This window comes from Danio rerio, chromosome 6 (assembly GCF_052040795.2).
Source record: "Danio rerio strain M-AB ecotype USA chromosome 6, GRCz13ab, whole genome shotgun sequence".
Taxonomy (NCBI): Eukaryota; Metazoa; Chordata; class Actinopteri; order Cypriniformes; family Danionidae; genus Danio; species Danio rerio.
Genome location: NC_141026.1, coordinates 2,307,954 through 2,329,403, shown reverse-complemented (window position 1 = coordinate 2,329,403; position 21,450 = coordinate 2,307,954). Strand labels below are relative to the sequence as shown.

At 36.5% G+C, this 21,450-nt stretch overlaps 2 protein-coding genes and 1 long non-coding RNA gene across 35 annotated transcripts in view; 2 read left to right on the top strand and 1 right to left on the bottom strand.

Moving 5' to 3' along the window:
* Positions 1-21,450, top strand: part of plxna1b (plexin A1b) — a 744,633-nt gene that overhangs the window by 386,213 nt on the left and 336,970 nt on the right. The window lies entirely within an intron of this gene.
* tgif2 (TGFB-induced factor homeobox 2) lies at positions 1,504-21,170 on the top strand. 33 transcript variants are annotated; one of them, XM_087256378.1, is made up of 6 exons: positions 1,504-1,541; positions 1,625-1,746; positions 9,107-9,372; positions 12,726-14,799; positions 14,915-18,144; positions 20,113-21,170. In XM_087256378.1, exons 2-4 carry the CDS (start codon positions 1,728-1,730, stop codon positions 13,572-13,574), a joined length of 1,134 nt encoding a protein of 377 aa, XP_087112504.1. In that variant the 5' UTR covers positions 1,504-1,541; positions 1,625-1,727; the 3' UTR covers positions 13,575-14,799; positions 14,915-18,144; positions 20,113-21,170. The 33 variants fall into 33 exon arrangements, with proteins under 33 accessions (XP_087112504.1, XP_087112523.1, XP_087112519.1 ...); XM_087256397.1 differs by having other exon boundaries at positions 1,504-1,746; positions 12,726-14,385; positions 14,677-15,808; positions 20,055-20,114; positions 20,275-21,170; XM_087256393.1 differs by having other exon boundaries at positions 1,504-1,746; positions 12,726-14,416; positions 14,531-15,808; positions 20,055-20,114; positions 20,267-21,170.
* LOC147843303 (uncharacterized) lies at positions 19,388-21,177 on the bottom strand. Its single transcript, XR_015492988.1, has 2 exons — positions 20,272-21,177; positions 19,388-20,125 (listed from the first exon to the last, which is right to left on the bottom strand). It is a non-coding gene; the product is annotated as an uncharacterized LOC147843303 (long non-coding RNA).

Below are 21,450 nucleotides of genomic sequence, written 5' to 3'. Positions count from 1 at the left end.
ATATTAGTAATTGAATAAAGGAATGAACTGTTTTCCATGGCTTAAAAACACATAACTATAGCCAAATTGTGAAAATATTTAAAGGCACATAAATTACATGTGGGGTGAAGCAGTGGTGCAGTAGGTAGTGCTGTCGCCCTACAGCAAGAAGGTTGCTGGTTCGAACCTCGGCTCAGTTGGCGTTTCTGTGTGGAGTTTGTATGTTCTCCCTGAGTTTGTGTGGGTTTCCTCCAGGTGCTCCGGTTTCCCCCACAGTCCAAACACATGCGGTACAGGTGAATTGGGTAGGCTAAATTGTCCGCAGTGTGTGAATGTTTGTGTGGATGTTTCCCAGAGATGGGTTGCGGCTGGAAGGGCATTCGCTGCGTAAAAACTTGCTGGATAAGTTGGCGGTTCATTCCGCTGTGGCGAACCCGGATTAATAAAGGGACTAAGCCGACAAGAAAATGAATGAATTAATAAATTACATATTTATATAGGGCCTCACAGTGGTGCAGTGGGTAGCATGATTGACTCACAGCAAGAAGGTTGCTGGTTCGAATACCGGCCTGGCCAGTTGGCGTTTCTATGTGGAGTTTGCATGTTCTTCCCTTGTTGGCATGGGTTTCCTTTGGGTGCATAAGCGTAACATAAGCGGTTCATTCAGTTGTGATGACCCCTGATTAATAAAGGGACTAAGCTGAAAAGAAAATGAATGAATGAATAAATACTTTAGTGTAATCCGGTGTAATATAGTATAATAAACGTTATGTTTACCTGCAGTATTAGGTAATGCCGTAGCAAATTAAAAAACACTTTAGTATTTAATATCACTTACTAAAGTGTTTTCACGTGGCTAGAACTATAGAAAGACAGTTTATAGATTTTAATTTATTTATATATTTTATTTTAGATCCTATAGCTTTTCTTCGGTTCAGTATTATTATTATTATTATTATTATTATTATCATTATTAAGTAACAAACATAGAAAGATCAAACCTATGCTGGAAAAAAATACACACACACACACACACACACACACACACATATATATATATATATATATATATATATATATATATATATATATATATATATATATATATGTATGTATATTCATATGTGTGTGTGTGTGTGTGTGTGTGTGTGTGTGTGTGTGTGTGTGTGTGTTTTCTGCTTGTTGTTCATACTAATTATTTAAAATGAACAGAATAAACACAATTGTTTAGTGTTTTGGAGGACAGCTTAATTGTTTTATGTTTAATCCACTTAAATTTGTAAACACAATTAAGTTGTTGTGTTGGGATTGTGTGGAACCCAGCATTTTTACAGTGAATGATAAATTTAGCATAAAAGCAAATTAAATAAAAACTGATACCAAAAAGTAATATACATAAAGGAGAATAATAAATAAAAACGAATCAAAGCGTTTGAATGGGGAGTTTTGAATGAGTGATGACACGCAGATGCGGGGTTCTGATTGGCCCGCGCAGTTGAAGGCGGAGCCTGGAGCCTGTCATTCAGAAGACGCTGGAGTTGTGTGGAGGAGCAGAGCTGCAGGTAAACGCCTGTTTGTCAACATCATTATCTAATGAGTAAATGAGCTGATTACTGGAGCTTCACTCTCATCCGACTCAATACAGCTGTGTATGTGTGAGCGAGAGAAACACACACTTCGTCTGACGAGCGCCGCGTTCCCACACTAGCAACTTCAGCAGTGTGTGTGTTTTATTTCCCTGCACCAGGATGAAGCCCAACAAAAGAGGTGAGGCGGGATGTTGTGCGTGACTGTCGTGCGTGTGTGTGTGTTTGAGAGTTAGTGTGTGTTTCAGTGTGTGTGTGAGAGAGCGCTGTCCATCTGCGCGTCTGTGCTCGTGGCGTGATTTTTCAGTCTGGACGCGTGAGACGCAGATGTGCTTCTGGTTCTCATTTTCTTCACGCTGCTCGCTGTGCTTTACTGTCTGTTTTCTCACGTCTGTGCTGGTTCCTGAGGAGCATTCGACTTTCGAACGCGGATTCCTTTGATCTTTCTTTGACTCGCACGCGTTTGTTACATTGTATCATTGTGATCTGATGACGTCAGCGCGCGTCTGTTTGTTTGCTGAAGAGCGTTTTTTCGCGCGTCTCCGCGGCCCCGTTTGTTTATTCGTGTCTGCCAGCACACTTTTCCTTGTCTGAACGATTTTACGGTTGAGTTTAAGCGTTTTCGGAAAGAAAAAGTTGCTTTGAGTGACGTTTAAGATGCTGCTGACGTCGAGGGTTATATAATTATCTTCACTTGATGGATTTTTTTTGTTCGTATGTGACCCTCGTGTTTGTTTGGGACTGCAAATGTAATTTTTAAATGTCTGCGTGGGATATGTAAATGAGCAAGGGGAAGTGACGTTGTCAAAGTGGAATTTATATAATAATTTTTGCTATGGTAGATGATTTAGTGTAGTTTCGTGAATTTTTGCTTGCCAAGTTGTCTGTTTTTAACATTTAACAACCTTTTTTAAAGTTGACTTCCAGCATTCATGAGAAACTTGTCATATATTTTGACATCTGTCTTGCACATGTACTACATTTCAAAATGTATATGTGAATAAAAACATGCTAATTACATAAATACGAAATCTTAAAATGGGATTTAAATAGCTTTTCACCCAAAATAACAATTTACTACTCCTCAATTGGTTCTAAACCTTTTGAGTTTCCTATTTTTAACACAAAAGGGAATATTTTGACAAATGTTGGAAACCATTGTGTAGACTCTTAGATGGGTAACATGGATATCACCAAATTAATCCAAAAGTAGTGTGTTATAGTTAACATTGTGTAGTCATAGATGGAAGCATTTAATATATCACAAGAGTAACTTAAATGTTATCCACAAGTATTTAGATTGTTACCATATAGTGTAATCTTTTAGATGCTAACATTTAATATATCACAGAAGTAATCTAAATGTCATCTAAAAGTAGTCATAATATTTTTTATAGCACAGAAATCATCTAAATGTAAACCAAAAGAAGTCAGATTAGGTTACCAATGTGTAATCTCTTAGATGGAGATTGAACCGGTAACCATTGACTTCCATAGTAGAGGGAATAAGTATGGATGCTGATGGTTAGGTTTCCAACATTTTTCTAAATCTATTTTGTTAAACAAGGAAGAAGCTCCAAACTGGTTTGTAACAAGATGAATGCAATGATGGGAATGTTTATTTTTGTGTGAACTGTCCCTTTAAATGGAAGTTGTCAACTCAAACGTAGTTTGTTTAAACTTTAAGAGCCTGGAACTGCAGTATTCTTTTGCAATTAATCTGAAACTTGTTTGGTGCTTTTAGTGACTATGGAAGATGATTAGGTGTAGTTTCATCAATTAGTAGAAAAAAGTAGTTTAACATTTTAACAACATTTAAGCATTTATGAGAACATGTCATTAATTTTTCTTGCACATATATATATATATATATATATATATATATATATATATATATATATATATATATACTGCATTTCAAAATGTACTCTAAATTAAAAACGTTTTTATTACATAAATACAGTATTTTAAAATGGGATTTAAAGGGGCTGTTCACCCAAAAATAACAATTTATACTCAATCAATTGATTCGGAACATTTGAGTTTCTCTCTGCTGTTGAAAACGAAAAATATTTTGACAAATGTTGGAAACAGTTGTGTGTTTTTTTTTTTTTTTTTTTTTTTTTTTTTTTTATGGTAGCATATCACCAAAGTAATCCAAGAGTAGTCTGATTACATTACTATAATGTGTAATCTCTTAGATGGCGACATTTAATGCAGTACAAAAGTAATCCAGGTGTAATCCAAAAGTAGTCAGTTGACATTACCATAATGTTTAATCTCTTTGAGGGTAAGATTTATTATAGCGCAAATGTAATCTAAATGTATCTCAAAAGTAGTCAGATTACGTTGCCATGTGTAATCTCTTGGATGGAAACATTATAGAACAGAAGTAATCTGAATGTAATCCAAAAGTTGTCCAACTACTTTACCATAATGTGTAATCACTTAGATGGAGATGGAACCATTAACTTCCATACTTATTTTCCCTACTATGAATGTCGATGGATATAGGTTTATAACATATTTTTCTAAATCTATTTTGTTAAACAGAAGAAAGAAACTCCAAATTGGTTTGTAGCAAGACGAGTGAATGATGGCAATGTTTATTTTTGTGTGAACTGTCCCTTTAAATGGAAGTTGTCTACTCAAAATTTTTTGTTTATACTTTAAGAGCCTGGAACTTTTTCAAACTGCAGTTTCCTCTTACATTTACAATAAATCTGAAACGTTAGATTCTGCATGTAAAACTATCATGAACTTGTGTATTGCTACAAATGAAATGTGAAACAGTGAGACTGTAGCATGGATGTCCACACACACACACACACACACACACACACACACACACACACTCTGCTTTGTTAAAGTGGCTTTCAGGAACTCCCACATTTTTAGCTTCTCTTTATGGCTTCAGGTTTCAGCAGGAGAAAGAAACTCTGAGCTGCTGGAGTGTGTCTGATTCATGTGTCTCTGAAACAGAGTTTGAGTATCACGTAAATGAAGCTGTGCTTTTCCCACAACCACCAAAACCATGTGTCTACCAAAAAAATGCAATATTCAGGACTGCAGTGTGACTTGAATAAAACCGTGACTTCACATTCCTGCATTAGTTAAAGGAGATCTTACACTAAGTACTGTTAACACTAATATATAAAGGGGTAGTTCACTCAAAAATGAAATGTGCTCAATTCTGTGGCTCCAAACCTTTGAGTTTTTGTTTTCTGCTGGACACAAGATATTTTGAAGAGAGCTGAAAACCACTGACATCCATAGTAGGAAAAGTCCTGGATGTTAATGGTTACAGGTTTTAGGTATTCTTAAAAATCTCTTAAAACAGAATACCTATCCTATTTACATGTGTTTTATAAATATATTACACTGTATTTGAGGCACTTGTACTGATTCTATTAGCCTTTTCTTTAACCCACTTGTTAATTTCAGGACTTGTTGTATACAAAAAGCAAAAACACCAATGTGAATGAATGTTTTTGTTACTGTGATTTGAAGCTGATGTTTTAGCATTGTTACAATTTGATTAAAAATAATAATATTTGAGGTGCTTGTTGAGTTTATTTGCTTGGTTTAATTCTTAGAGTCCAAAATATGAATGTTAAACGAATGCATTGAACTCTGACATAATTAAATTGGCTGTATTCTAAGTGAATATAATGTAATTGTAAGCTGAACTTTTGTCTTTAGTCTCACATCAGTTTTTGTTACTAAATTATTTTAATTTTGTTATTTTTCAGACAACGTAAACTTGAGATGAGTAAGTTAAAATCAATGTTGAATGATACGTTTTAGGCTACATTAAGATTTTTAACAGTTCAGTATGCCTACACTGTAAAAATAAATAAATAAATAAATAAAAATGAAAAAAAAATCTTTATGATTAATTTGTGCTTACATTACAGTAACATGACTTAGAACAGCTTGTGTAACTTATAATATTAAGTTAGAACATGAATAACTTGGTTTATTAAGTTACAATGAACTAAAAACAAATGTTGTCATGACTAGGAGATCACAATTTCTTTTTACTCTGCTCTCTCAAATACGGTACAATGTTGTACCAAAGAAGGTACAAACACTTGTCACTGGGGCAGTACCTTATTATAGACATATGACAAAGAAACATATGTGCACATGCGGTTTGTACCTTTAAAGACATGTTTTGTACAATGGGAAACCAAATCTACCTTTTAGTTTTAAAACCTGCAGATACAACAGTGTACCTTCATCAATGGTGCAAATCTAATCCATAAAGGCACCACTACAGTGACAAAACCCTTAGTACCTTTACCAAGTCAAATGTGTTTCTTCTGTTTGAAGAACTGTTTAAAGGCAATTTGCTTTATAAGCATTAAATGCATTTTCTAAACTATTTCAAAACAAAGTTTATTTTTGTCTAATTGCACCTTTTCCATTTACAATACATAATAAAAAATACTTAAACATAAATCATAAGATCTATTTTTTGCTAAACATTTCACAACACAAATGTTACAGTAACACATTCTCCCATCTACAATATAAAGCATTTTTTTCTCTCAAATTTTCACACGTTTGAGTTTTACCAGTTGTTTTTGTATTATAGAGCTTAATAATTATTGTTTGAGTTTCTTTAAACGCATGCTTTTATATGATGATTCATGTTTTAATATGAAAATGACTCATAAAATCACTTTGCCTTTCCAGTCATATTTATTTTCATTGATAGATATTGTAATAAAGGAGTTGTCCAACACTTTTTTTTTATGAGAACAATTGTGTACCTTTTGTTTCAATTGTATACCATAGACGGCACAGATCAGTATCATAAGAGGTGTTTTCTCTACTATATAAGGTACAACTTTTACAAAGGTACAAACCTGCTGCTTAAGGAGCATTATATGTACCACAGTGTACCTTTTTATTTTGAGAGCGTGTAACATCTTTCCAAAATGAGAGGTACAATAGAAATACATCACAAAATGTGATGCTAACAAATGATTACAAACTGAAATAGCTGCTTTCTATGTGGACATAGTGTTATGTAATTTATCGCTGTGATTAAAGGCTGAATTTTCAGCATATTACTCCAGTCTTGAGTTTTGCACGATGCTCTGATTTGCTGGTTCATTGTTAAAGAAACACTTCTGAATGTTTGCAAAGCCATGCTACTAAATTTTCTGTCCTTAAAAGATTTTGTTGTGTCACAGTATCCACATTTTCAGCATTGTCTGTGGCTGTATTCACATGGGTTTGCATGAGTTTAATGTGAATGTGGGCTTTGTTGGGTGTTAATGACGGTCAGATAATGCTTGATAATGTTCATTGTGAGGTTAAGACAGTAGATTGTGGTCCTGTTGGGGCTCAGAGCGGTGTGATTTCCCTGTGTGTGTGTGTGGAGGTGTGAATGCAGGAGATCCTCCGAGTCAACACTCAGTCTTTTGATGTGTAAATGCAGAGCAGTCAAACACAGCTCTCTGCAGGACACTTTTAAAGCACACACACACACACCGGGAGCATTCAGCCGGAAGACAACAGCTGATGCGCTGGTTCTTACTGGTCGCTGCTGGTTGTTGTTTGGCAGTCAAAACAACTCAAAGACTGTGTTGACGTCAGGAATGATAAGAGTGCTGGCCAACCCTTCAGTGTCTTACAGTTCAGTTTACACCAATCATCCTAAAACCAGTGGTTTCACTAAATCTCTAAAATAAAGCAGATCAATTTCAATTCAATCCTTAAATTTATTTTGCATGAAGAAACCAGCTTATCTCAAACTCTGTGAATATCGAGGTTTTTCCTCATCAGTGTGCAGTGTTTAATCACCAAACACTCCCTGAATCACAGTAAAGGGTGTATTTTGAAATGATAAAATTACCTGCATACGATTTTAGCAAGACGGTCTTCATGAAAGGTAAAACAGAATCTGTCATACTTTCTGCACTTTGTACGTCAGAATCGTGTGTGTGTGTGTGTGTGTGTGTGTGTGTGTGTGTGTGTGTGTGTGTGTGTGTGTGTGTGTGTGTGTGTGTGTGTGTGTGTGTGTGTGTGTGTGTGTGTGTGTGTGTGTGTGTGTGTGTGACGTATCAGGACACAAATCTGTATAATGACATGGGTATGACACTGGTTTTACAGAAAGCCGGTGAAATATGACGTCCTCATTTCTCAAAATGCTTATTCCTATAGAGTGAGTGTAATCAGAGAGTAAAGCTGCACACAGTCTCCTGTTATGGGTTTAGGAGTGGAGTGAGGGAAATGCAAAATACGATTTGAACAGTATAAAATGAATGTAAACCTATGTAATGTCCCCACTTTTCACAAAAACAAATGTGTGTGTGTGTGTGTGTGTGTTGTATTATGTGCGAATCTGCTATAGGAGTTTTTGTGTAAAAATGATTTTAAAACTCAAAATTAGACCCGTGAAGTTTACAACCTTTGTAAAATAGATTTTTTTTTTCTAACGTTGGGGCCATTTTAGCTAGTAACCAAACTATACTGATAAAAAACCTGCCACGTTTTTCTGCTGTTGGTGCTGTAGATGCAAGAGAGAGATTACACCCAACATAAAATACTTGTAAAACAGTGATGCATATCATTAATATCCAATGACTACATATATTGCACAGGATATTTAAATGCATGTATATTGCAATATAAATTGACATATTGGAGTATAAATTTACATATGCTCACCGGCCGCTTTATTAGGTACACCTTACTAGTATCTGGTTGGACCCCCTTTTGCCTTTTAGAACTGCCTTAATCCTTTGTGGCAGAGATTCAACAAGCTACTGGAAATATTCCTCAGAGATTTTGCTGCTGTTGATTTTGTCGGCTGCATATCTGTGATGATCTCCCGTTCCACCACATCCCAAAGGGGCTCTATTGGATTGATATCTGGGGACTGTGGAGGCCATTTGAGTACAGTGAACTCATTGTCATGTTCAAGAAACCAGTCTGAGATGATTGAGCTTTGACATGGTGTGTTATCCTGCTGGAAGTAGCCATCAGAAGATGGAGACACTGTGCTCATAAAGGGATGGACATGGTCAGCAACAATACTCAGGTAGGCTGCGGCATTGACATCATGCTCAATTGGTACTAATGGACCCAAAGTGTGCCAAGAAAATCTCCCCCACACCATTACACCACCACCACCAGCCTGAACCGCTGATCCAAGGTAGGATGGATCCATGCTTTCATGTTGTTGAGGCCAAATTCTGACCTGACCATCCGAATGTGGCAGCAGAAATAGAGATTCATCAGAGCAGGCAACGTTTCTCCAATCTTCTATTGTTCACTTTAATAGTGATCACCTTAAATCACCTTTCTTCCCCATTCTGTCTACATGCCTAAATGCATTGAGATGCTGCCATGTGATTGGCTGATTAGAAACTTGCATTAACGAGCAGATGGACAAGTGTACCTAATAAAGTGGCCGGTGAGAGTGTATTACACAAAGTTGCATATATTACCCGTATTGCACTTAATCCCTTTTGTGTTGTTGTTGTTTCTGTAAGTCCACTAATGTTGAGTCGTGTTCTTCTCAGTGTTTGAGGAGGATCATCACGGAGACACCGAGTTTTCTGCCATGTCTGACAGTGACCCGTGTGAAGACAGTGACGGATTCCCGCTCAATCTGTCCACCAGCGGCAGGAGAAGCGGCTCTTCTGCCAAACGCCGGCGGAGAGGAAACCTTCCCAAAGAGTCGGTTCAGGTGCTGAGAGACTGGCTGTACGAGCATCGCTTTAATGCCTATCCGTCAGAACAGGAGAAACTAAGCCTGTCCGGACAGACGCATCTCTCTGTCTCTCAGGTACACACACTTTACACTACAGTGTGTTTCTGTTGAAGATGGCCTTAAGTGTTAAATATGGCAGAAACACAAAATTACTAGCATTAAACACAGAGGGAAAACCATATAGTTCAACCTAATCTGTGATTTTATAACAAACACAACAATTAAGTGTGAAATTTCACAGTTCCAAACCATTTTTAAGTGTCCTAAATATAATTCTTTTGAAAATTGCCTTTATTTGTCTTCAGCATTATTGTAATGTACCAGTTGAAAATAAAAGATGAAATGAGATTTAGACCTAAAATATATAATCATTTTTGGTCCCACTTTACATTAAGTGGCCTTAACTAATATGTACCTAAACAGGAATTAATAGTTTATTACAATGTACTTATTGTGTAACTACATGTATTTACTGTGTACTTATGATTGATTAAACACATGTATGTAATTGCATCTGTAATTAACGTTTGTAATTACATTTGTAAATACACTATTGACCATCCCTTACACCTTAACCTACCCTTAAACCTACCCATGCCACCAAACCTGTCCATAACCCAACCTCTATCCCAACTCAAGAGCACCACAAGTGTTCTCAAATACATCATAAACACAGTAAGTACATTGTATTTATTTTTTTGATGCAAGTACATAGTAGTTAAGGACACTTAATATAAAGTGGGATCTTATTTTTTTCCTGTGCATTTTCAGTGAAATTATTTAGAGCTGCATTTATAAATTGTCTACACCACAGGTGTCAAAGCCAGTTTGTGCAGAGCTGCGGCCCTCCAGGGTTTAGTTCCAACCCTGCTAAAACACTTATGCCGCAGAACTACATGGAGTAAACAAAAACAAAGACTATTTATGCACTGTCAAATGTGATTATAATGGAAGTCAATGGGGCAAAAACCGCCAACAACAGAAAATTAGGGAGAAACAAATAAAAATTAATCAAAAACGATGTGTAAAAAAGGCGATGTTATTTCACGTTTAAGAATTTGATTAAAAGATTTTAAAAATCCAGTCCACAATCCTTTTTATATTAATCATACCTAATTTTGTGGGGGTTTTTTAACTGAACCAGTGACGTCATTTATGAATTTGGCAATTAAAGAGTTAAAGGGCTGTAATTTTCTAAATTTAGTAGTTTTAATCCGGACTAAGGTTGATTTGCAGATTGATTCAAATTAATTAAATATATATATATTTATTTATTTATTTATATATATATATATATATATATATATTTATCTGATGCATTTTTACAGCAGTTTAATTCAGTTGTCATCCTGAACATAAGCAAATGGTCAATTTTGAACAGTTCACAGGGTTCGTACAGGTGCTGGAAATCCTGGAAAATGCTTGATTTTTAATAGTGTTTTCAAGGTTAGAAAAGTGCTTGAATCTGCTTGAATTTGAAATTGCAAAGCTCGTAAATGCGACCATTTTGGTTGCAAATGTGCCTGAAATTTTATCTATGCGAGCTCAAAATGTATTTGGGAACATTTGTGCATAAAGAGTGCATAAAATTGCCGCTGTGCGACCAGTTTTCACTGCAAAATGTTCACTGCATGCAAGTATTTAGGTGACATTCATGCAGAAAAATGCCAAACGAAGCGCTCAGGAATGGTTTAAAACAGACATGTCAACTTGCTACTAAACCCTAACAAAACCTGACTGTAAGTTCACTTTTTGAGACGTCAACTTTAGGTAGAAAGAGACCAAACTTAAAAACACTTCATCCAATACTTGAACTTTTTTTTTTTTTTCACTATTTTAAGTGAACTATCCCAATAAAACTATGCTCCGAATTATTCACCAATTTAAGTTCAAATGTCATAGTGTCTTTTTTTAAAATAGCACAATGAATTTAAAAGTAAAGTACATACAGTGTATATAAAGGTAATTCATCATGGTTGTTAGGTGCTGGAAAAGCATCCAAATGCACGTTGAAAGTGCTTAAAGTGATGGAATTTGAAGTCGGAATAAGTGTAAGAACCCTGTCACTCGGGTTAAACATGAGAACTGTCTTTGCGGTTACGCCTAAATTATAGTTTTCAGTATCGTAAGTTCTTAACATGAACATAAACGCATTGTAAATTTTAAAATCAAATATGCAAACGGTCCTTTAATTTTTCTCACCATTTCAGTATTTCCCATGCAGTTATAATGACACAATGAGAACGTTTTCAAGCTCAAAGATAAAACAACTAAAATGCTTGTATGATCAAGCTTAGCTTAAATTTGGCTTTTATTTATTACAATTATATGGCTTCAGAAGATGTGGGAAAAGTCGGGATAAATCACAGATTTGGTTTAATTATGTGGGTTTTCTCTGTGTGTAATGCTAATTATAACTTTTTTTTGTATCATATTGGCACAAAATGCTATCTTTATAACAGAAACACATTACTGTAATACAAAATCTGATCATATTTTTGCCTGAATGAGCCAAAGCTCTGGATAGGTGTTTTATTTGTGCGTGTGTGACCTGCTCTCGATTTATGCGTTTGGCTCTGCTCTTCAGAGACTCTGACTTTCTCACAGAGAGCTTTGCGCTGTGTTTTGTCCTTGCTGGTGTTGTCAGAGCGCAGGAATGTGCTGCATGTTTCCTCTGCTCTGCATGAGAGGCAGCTGCATGTCTGAGTCTGACTGACACAGCATGCGCTTCACCGAGCCGCCAGCAGGGGGATCCACTGCACGAGTCAAATGATGCACGTTTGCATTTTATTCCAAGCCAAAAGAATATATCACCATCAACATGAAGCCTCGTTACATCAGACGTGATTTGTGGAGGATATGTACAGTAATTTAAAGGGGTAGTTCACCCAAATGCATTTCCTTAGTGTTGCAGAATTATAAACTGTTATAAAACATTAATTCTGTTGGAGATGGTTAGAATAAACTTGCTTAAACATGAAAAGCAAAATCACCAAGCATATTATAAACTGGTTTTCAAGAGTTCACACTGAACTGATTATTGATTATAAAGCTTGTTTGGCATGCTGTCCCGGGATACAGACCTGTGCTCATAAGATCCTCGAGCACGGGGCTCCCTCCCGTTTGCAAGGCGAGAGGGGAGTTTGAGCTCAGGTAGATTTCAAAAAGGTGGAGTAGGGGTGGATTTTTCAAAACAAAAATGTCTTTTAAATGGAATTTAGGGTATTTTATAGTGTCTTAGGAATCGTCTGATTGGTGCATCATAAGTTGAATGATGCTGGGCCGGCTACAAGCAATCATAAGCATGTGATCCTCTCGAAATTAGTTTATAAATAAACTTCACTTATTTAACATATTGTAAATTAAACTTAAATATACAAATTGTCATGATGTATTAAGCTCCTAACACTTAACTTTTTTATTTTTAGATCTGTAACTGGTTCATAAACGCACGCCGGAGGCTCCTGCCAGACCTGCTCCGGAAAGACGGCAAAGATCCCACTCAGTTCACAATGTCACGACGCACCAGCAAACCTGACAGATCCGCCTCCCCAGAATGCCACACCCCTTTACCACGCCCTTCAGTCATTTGCCCCGCCCCCACACTGGATTTAAGACTGCTAGGCAATACTGCGACTGCAATTTTAGCAGGAGCCGGTTGCTTGCCATCATCCGGCAACCAAGATGGAAGTGTTCAGGCTCTGATGCAGCTGGACACGCGTGGTTTACTGAGAAGGAAGGGTTTAGCTGGATATCGGAGAGAAGATCAACATTTTACCACCCTCCCATTGTCTAATACATCCGTCTCGAGTTTGAGTCCGATTGGAGTGCTCTTAAACACTCCTCCTCCGACTCCTCCAGACCTTTGTCCTCAAGATTTCAGCGATCTGAAGCTTCTGGTGGACGCAGCGCTACAGAGAGCCGAGCAAGAAAACAGCCAACAAAAAGAGCAAACCACAAAACCAAAGGAGAACTCAAGAGAACTCGTCCTGAGTGAGGACAGATCCATCTCAACACCTCCAAGGGATGAATCTGAATCTACGACAGTGGAGAATGCAGTGTTACCGGTGTCTGTTCCTGTTATGAGCCACTCTTTCAGTGGTCTTCCTGTTGATCTGAGCACGGATAATATTATTGGGAAGAATCTTCCAGAATCTGTGGGATTTACGTCATCTGGGATGTGGAGCGTCCGGGGGTCTGCTCCGGGATCCAGTGCAGTTTCACACGCGTGGGTTTCACAGTATGTGCATAATACAGTCACAGAGGCGGTCAACTGACCAGGCCAGGAATGACGCTCTTTTTATTTTTATTTTTCGGACTTCTTGTTTTTTTTTTTTCTCTCGATACTCTTTTAGACTAAATGGAAAAACTTTGGGACGTGCCTCTCAAACCTGTCCTGATGATGGATCACTGTGGGAGTATATTCAATGGAGAAATGATTGTGAAATTTTCCTGAATGAGTCGCGATTCTGTGTTGAATCAGTTCTGAGTTTTGCCAACAGATGGCGCTGTTTGCATTAGCCGTGTTTACATTGATTTAAGACATTTGCAAGTACATGTGACCATTTAAAATGCATAACTCAACCATATGCACAAGCACACTGCTGTGGGAGTGTCTGTGATTGGTTACATGCTAGCCTAGAGCGCAGTCAGCTGTTATACACTAGCCTAGAACTTCATCTAATGTTAAAAAAACAAGCCTAGAGCACCATCTGATGTTAAACTAGCATACAGCGCCATCTGATAATAAAATGCTAGCTAAGAGCACCGGCTGATGTTAAAAAGCTAGCCTAAAGTGCCATCTAATGCTAAAAACTAGAATACAATGTCGTCTGATGTTACAATACTAGCCTAGAGCGCCGTCTGATGTTATAAACCAAGCCTAGAGTGCCATGTGATCTTAACTAGCATACCGTGCCGTCAGATGCTAAAAAAAGTAGCCTAAAGCGCTGTCTGATGTTAAAAACTAGCATAGTGCTGTCTAACGTTAGAAAGCTAGCCAAGAGCGCCGTCTGATGGTAAAAAGCTAGCCTAGAACGCCGTCTGATGTTGAAAAGATGGCCATCTGATGTTAAAAACTAGCATACAGTGCTGTCTAATGTTAAATAGCTAGCCAAGAGTGCCTTTTGATCTGAAAAAGCTAGCTAAGAGCACCATCTGGTGTTAAAAAAACTAACCTAGATTGCCGCCTGATGTTGAAAAGATGGCCATCTGATGCTAAAAACTAGCATAGAGCGCTGTCTGATGTTAAAAAGCTAGCCAAGAGCGCCGTCTGATGTTGAAAACTAGCATACAGCGATGTCTGATGTTAAAAAGCTAGCCTAGAAAGCTGTCTGATGTTGAAAAGATGGCCATCTGATGTTAAAAACTAGCATACAGCGCTGTCTGATGTTAAAAAGCTAGCCAAGAGCACCGTCTGATGTTAAAAAGCTAGCCAAGAGCACTGTCCAATGTTAAAAAGCTAGCTAAGAGAACCATCTGATGTTATAAAACAAGCCCAGAGTGCCATCTGATGTTAAAAACTGACATACAGCGCTGTCTGATGTTAAAAAGCTAGCTAAGAGCACCGTCTGATGTTTAAAATAAACTACCTAAAACGCTGTCTGATGTTGAAAAGATGGCCACCTGATGCTAAAAACTAGCATACCGCGATATCTGATGTTTAAAAAGCTAGCCAAGAGCGTCATCTGTATTAAACGGCTAGCTAAGAGCACTATCTGATGTTATAAAACAAGCCTAGAATGCCATCTGATGCTAAAAACTAGCATACATCGCTGTCTGATGTTAAAAATTCTAGCCAAGAGCACCATCTAATGTTAAAAAGCTAGCCAATATGGCCGTCTGATGTTACAAAACTAGCCTAGAGTGTCATCTGATGCTAAAAATTAGTAAACGGTGATGTGTGATGTTAAAATGCTAGCCAAGAGTGCCATCTGATGTTAAAAAGCTAGCTAAGAGCACCGTCTAATGTTTAAAAAGTTAGCCAATATGGCCGTCTGATGTTACAAAACTAGCCTAGAGTGTCATCTGATGCTAAAAATTAGTAAACAGTAATGTTTGATGTTAAAATGCTAGCCTAGAGCGCCATCTGATGCTAAAAAAACTAGTCTAGAACATAAACTCTTGCAAAAAGCCACCCTATCTGCTATTAAAAACTAAGCTCAAAATCAATTCCAAAGAGAATAGCGACTCATTCAGAAAATCTCAATTGATTCATGAATCATTTCTGTATTTGATTCATCATCTCCACAGGTCTGAGCGACGGATCTTGCTATGTATCCGCTTCGCCTTCAGCAGGGGTAGTGAAGCTTCTCTCTGCTCTCGTCTGTATTTTAAAAGACATTTTTAAGCTTTTTTTTTTTTTTTTTTTAAAGCAAAACCTTTTAACTTTAAAACAAAACACTACATGAAATGTAAAGGGCATCCGTTGTGAATGCTCGTGAACAATAATAATCCAGCATTTCAGACTCTGGACGACAGGTAGACCTTCTGTCAGGTGCAAATATAACCAGCGACCTCCAAACTCAAGGAAACCTGCGCATCTCAGGTTTACCGACAACAGCCAAGAGATTTTCAGCTCATCGTGGCCTTGCAGTGCTCTTGCTAAATACTCTTATACACTCCAAAACGAACTAAATGTTGGGTTGATTTAACCCAACGTTGGGTCAAACATGGATAAACTCAATCTTTAGGATTTACTAACATTAACAAATGTATAAATGAATGTATTGTTCAAATTTGTTATAGAAAATTGCATTAGCTCATGTTAACAAGCACAGGTTTGGGGTTTTAATAATGCAATACAATTAACCATAGTTGTTCAACGTTTATTATATTAGTAAAAACATTATGATTGACTGTCCAATATTATAAAGCGTTACCGAAAGAAATGTAACCCAACAGTTTGGTATGTCCATATTTAACCCAACGTTGAGTATGAGGGATTACTAACATGAACAATACGTTCAGTACTGTTTTTCATTAATAAACATAAACAAATGCATTAGCTCATGTTACAGTGCATTTACTAATGTTAACAAGCACCGGTTTGGGTTTTAATAATGCAATACAATAAACCATAGTTCAACATTTATGTTTAACATTATCATTGACTATCCCATATTATAAAGCAATACCGAAAGATGTAACCCAACAGTTTGGTATATCCATATTTAACCCAACGTTGAGTCCAATATGGATAACCTAAATCTTTGTTATTTTTGGGGGGTTTACTTACATGAACTACTGCAATGAACTACATTAATAAATACTTTAATGAATGTATTGGTCGTGTTAGTAAATCCCACCCCAAAAATCCCAAAGATTGGCTTCATCCATATTTGACTCAATGTTGGGTTAAATGTGGACGTACCAAATTGTTGGGTTGAATTTCTTTCGGTAACTCTTCATAACATGGGTTAGTCAGTGATGTTTTTACTAACATATCGCAATAATAAATGCTGAACAACTATGGTTCATTGTATATTAAAAGCTAAACCTGTGCTTGCTAGCAATACTTAATGCACTGTTAACATGGACTACTGTATTTTTATTAACAAACATGAACAAATGCATACATGAATGTATGTTTCAGTAGCAAGTAAGTCCCAAAGATTGAGGTTATCCATATTTAACTCAACGCTGGGTTGAATATAGACATAGCAAACTGTTGGGTTACATTTCTTTTGGTGACTCTTTATAATATGGGATAATCAATGATAATGCTTTTACTAACATATACAATGAACTATAGTTGTTCAGCATTTATTATTGCATTATTAAAGCCCAAACCTGAGCTTGCCAACATTAATGCACTATTAACATGAGCAATACATTTATTAAAGCATTTATTCATATTTGTTGATGAATACAGTAGTTCATGTTAACTGTGCATTAAGTATTGTTAAAAAGCACAGGTTTAGGCTTTACAATATGGGATAGTCAATGATAATGTTTTTACTCATTGCATTATTAAAAGCCTAAACCTGTGCTTGTTAATGCACCGTTAACATAAACTACTGTATTCATCAACAAATATGAATAAATGCTTTAATAAATGTATTGCTCATGTTAATAGTGCATTAATGTTGGCAAGCTCAGGTTTGGGCTTTAATAATGCAATAATAAATTGCTGAACAACTATGTTCATTGTATATGTTAGTATCATGTAACATTATCATTGACTTTCCTATATTATAAAGAGTTACTGAAAGAGATTTAACCCAACGGTTGGATATGTCCATATTTAACCCAGTGTTGAGTTAAATATGGACCTAAAAGTTGGGTTTAAAAGTTGAATCTAAATTAAATGGGAAAAAATAAACCCAAATTTGAGTCAAAATCAAGCTCCGCTCTTTAAATTATTATTATTATCATTACTTAATATTATTATTGTTTTCAATTGAACTTGAATTACATTTATAACTCAATAATCACACTTCTAAACCTAACTTTGGGCTTGTCCATATTTGACCCATAATTGAGTTAAATCAAACGGCCCAGTGTTGTTTATAGTGCAGTAGCTCTTGCCTGTTAGCGTCAGTATATCCACTAGTGTTCTTCTAGTCGTCTATGCATGCTTTGCTTGTTTCTAGTGAATGTAAAGACCAGCACGCAGCTTTGAATGCTCACTCCAGCAGCCACGTGTGTTCTTGCAGATTGAAAACTCTTGTTCATTTCAACACTTTTGTAGGCTGAAAACTCTTGTAGATTCAACACTTTGCTCCTATTTAGCCTGAAAGCTGCTACTGAAGAAGCCTCTGCTTCTGGACTGCAGGACAAAAAAAAAAAAAAAGCTTTTATTAGGTGGTTTTTGTCTTGTTTTTAGTACAAATATCCAAACCAGGGGTGTCCAAACTCAATCCTGGTGGGCCGGTGTCCTGCATATTTTAGCTCCAACCCCAATTAAACACACCTGAACCAGCTAATCAAGCTCTTTCTAGGTATACTAGAAACTTCCGGGCAGGTGTGTTAAAGGAAGTTGGAGCATAACTATGCAGGACACCGGCCCTCCAGGACCGAGTTTGAACACCCCTGATCTAAACCTATTTAAATCAAGAAGCATTTTTGAGACGAGTACAAAATATTGACTTGTTTTAAGAAATGAGTCAAAATGAAGTGATTTTTCTTTTAAACAAGCTAAATCTGCCAATGGGGGAAGCAAAATCTTGTTTTTCTTTTTTATATACAATTATTTGTCTTCCCCCATTGGCAGATTATTTAGCTTGTTTTAATGAAAAACTCGCTTCATTTTGACTAAATTCTTAAAACAAGTCAATATTAGTTGCTTGTCTAGAAAATGCTTCTTGATTTCAGAATGTTTAGAATAGAAACAAGACGAATAGTAAGTAAAAGAAGCGTTTTTCTGCAGTGTACACCCTCAGTGTTTTCCGCCAGCGTGTGTTTCTGTCATACTTTCTGCACTTTATACGTCAGAATCATCCATGCTCGCTGTGTGTGTGTGTGTGTGTGTGTGTGTGTGTGCGCGCGTGTGTGTTCTGGGAATTGATTAGACTGCAGGGATCATCTCTCACGTCTGCTGTCTGTCTGAGAGGTCGTCTGAAAGGCAGAGCAGCCATCGATTTGCCTCAGTTCTCATGTAAGATGATCTTCACAGATGGAGCTTTATTTTTCCATTTAAGCTTGAATGATTATTATTCTGATGGTGGAGTAGATGATCAGCATTATTAACTGTGTCTAAATTAGCAGCTTTTTGTGATTCATTTATTTTTGCTCATCTTTTAATTGCATTATGTGCTCTTGATCATTATTACTGCAACTTTTAACCTTAAAGTTTTTTTAAAAAGTGACTTATGCATATTTTTAGCAGTTTGCGGTGCTGTATTGTCTGGATTGGTGTAATATTACACTACAAACGCCTTATAATGAACCACCAGTGCATTTTACACACTTCTTTCTCTAGATATTACTATTTCTCATACAGTATATTATTTCAAGCTACTAAAATGTCAATAAAAGTCACTTTGTTAAACTCTAGTGCTGTCAGAGCAGAGATCAACATCCCATAATGTGATTCACAACCGCAAACAAACACTTGTTAATCACAAAATACAATATATTTTTACAGCCGTTTTTTTTTTTTTTATGCATTTTTATTAATTTTGAGAGAAGTAATTAAAATACAGGCACTGAGACTTTATTTTTCTTTCTTAAAGGGACAGATCACTCAAAACTGAGCATTCATTTACTCGCCCTTTTCACAAACCTCTGAGTTTCGTTCTCTTGTTAAACAGAAAGACATTTTGAAGAGGTTTTCATGGTCCCTCCATATTATTTGTTTCTCCTAGTATGGATGTTTTACTTTTTTTTTAATTTTAGCAAAGTAAAAATACTCTTAAATGATTACCTTTTAAAATAAAATTAAAAAAACTCTTGAGATTTGTAATTTCTTTAAGAGTGCCCTGAATAAACAAAAAATAGACATTATAGACAACTTCCCAATGATTAATGGTTACCAGTTTCTAAAATTTCACCTTTTAAATCAGCCACACACACAAAAAACTAATAATAATAATAAATTTGAGGGAGTGAAAATCAATTTTATTTTTGGGTGAACTATCCCTTTAAATCATAGGTCTCAAACTCAGTTCCTGGAGGGCCGCAGCTCTGCACAGTTTTCCTCCAACCCTAATCAAACACACCTGATGCAAATAATCGAGCTGTCCAAAAGAGTCTTGAGCACCTTGATTAGTTGCATCAGGTGTGTTTGATTAGGCTTTGAGCAAAACTGTGCAGAGCTGCAGCCCTCCAGGAACTGAGTTTTCTATGCTGCATTTCACATAGACTGTAGATCAGGGGTGTCCAAACTCTGTTCTGGAGGGCCGGTGTCCTGCATAGTTTAGCTCCAACTTCCTTTAACACACCTGCCTGGAAGTTTAAAGTATACATGTCAAGAGCTTGATTAGCTGGTTCAGGTGTGTTTAATTGGGGTTGGAACTAAAATATGCAGGACACCAGCCCTCCAGGACTGAGTTTGTGCACCCCTGCTCTAGATAGAGATGAATTTCCTCTGATGATCTGTGAATGTATTTCCAGAACTTACTGATAATAAGTAGGAAAGAACCCAAGATGGCTTCCAGTGATGATCACGAGCAGTTTTGTTACTCGGACACTGATTTTACGCTGGTGGTTTCCATTATACTGCGAGATCGTGCACAGATTAGTCTGTTATGGTAATGAATTTATCCTGAATTAGTCCTTTAATGAAGTGTTTTCAGTTCAGTCATTCACAAATGTGCCATAATTCTGCTGGGTTTGTATAACTGCGCTGCGTTCTGTGGTACTGTACACATTTCTCGATAGCTCTCAGGTTTGTTTATTGTAGTTTTTCCTCATTTCAGTGTTTCCTAATATTTCAAAGGGAGTTTTTCATTCACTCTGGTATTCATTAAGGTGCTCCTATATTTTAGTCACGTCATGAGGCTTTAATAAACTGTACGAGTCTGGTTAGCCGTGATGGTACTGGAAGTAAATCTATATATTTTATTTTTCATATACTCTATTTTTCCACCTCATTCAGAAAGACTGATATTAATATTCCTGCAACGGTATTATTATTATTGAAAAATGAGTCTCATCGATGACAATGTGAAGCTTGTAAATATCGTTCAGGTTTTTGTTTGTGTTTTGTGTGTACATCTACTACATGTAGGCCTCTGATATACGACCAAATATGTGATGGATTTTAGTTTTTAAGATCATGTGTGTAACTGAGGATGGTAAAACTGGCTATTTGTGCCTTATATGCTTCCTTAGAGAAACCTTTGGATTAGTCTGTGCAATATCTGCCTTAAAGATTTTATTTGGTGTCCTTTTGTACAAATATTACAGAGAAATAAAAGCTTCGTTTTTCATTTGTTTGTATTGTGGAGTAATTGAATGCGATTTAATTCTTTCATGACTGAGTTTCTGTTCTGTCATTTGAAGGGTTTATATACATGATATATGCAGAATTTATCAAAATAATTTCAGATTTAAACTGTGTGTGTGTGTGTGTGTGTGTGCGCGTGTGTTTGTGTGCGTTTGTGTATATATTTATACACACACACACACACGTACATACATACTTACGTACGTACGTGTGTGTGTAATTAAAGTTAACAATTAAATTGTTTCAAATAGATGTATTTTTTT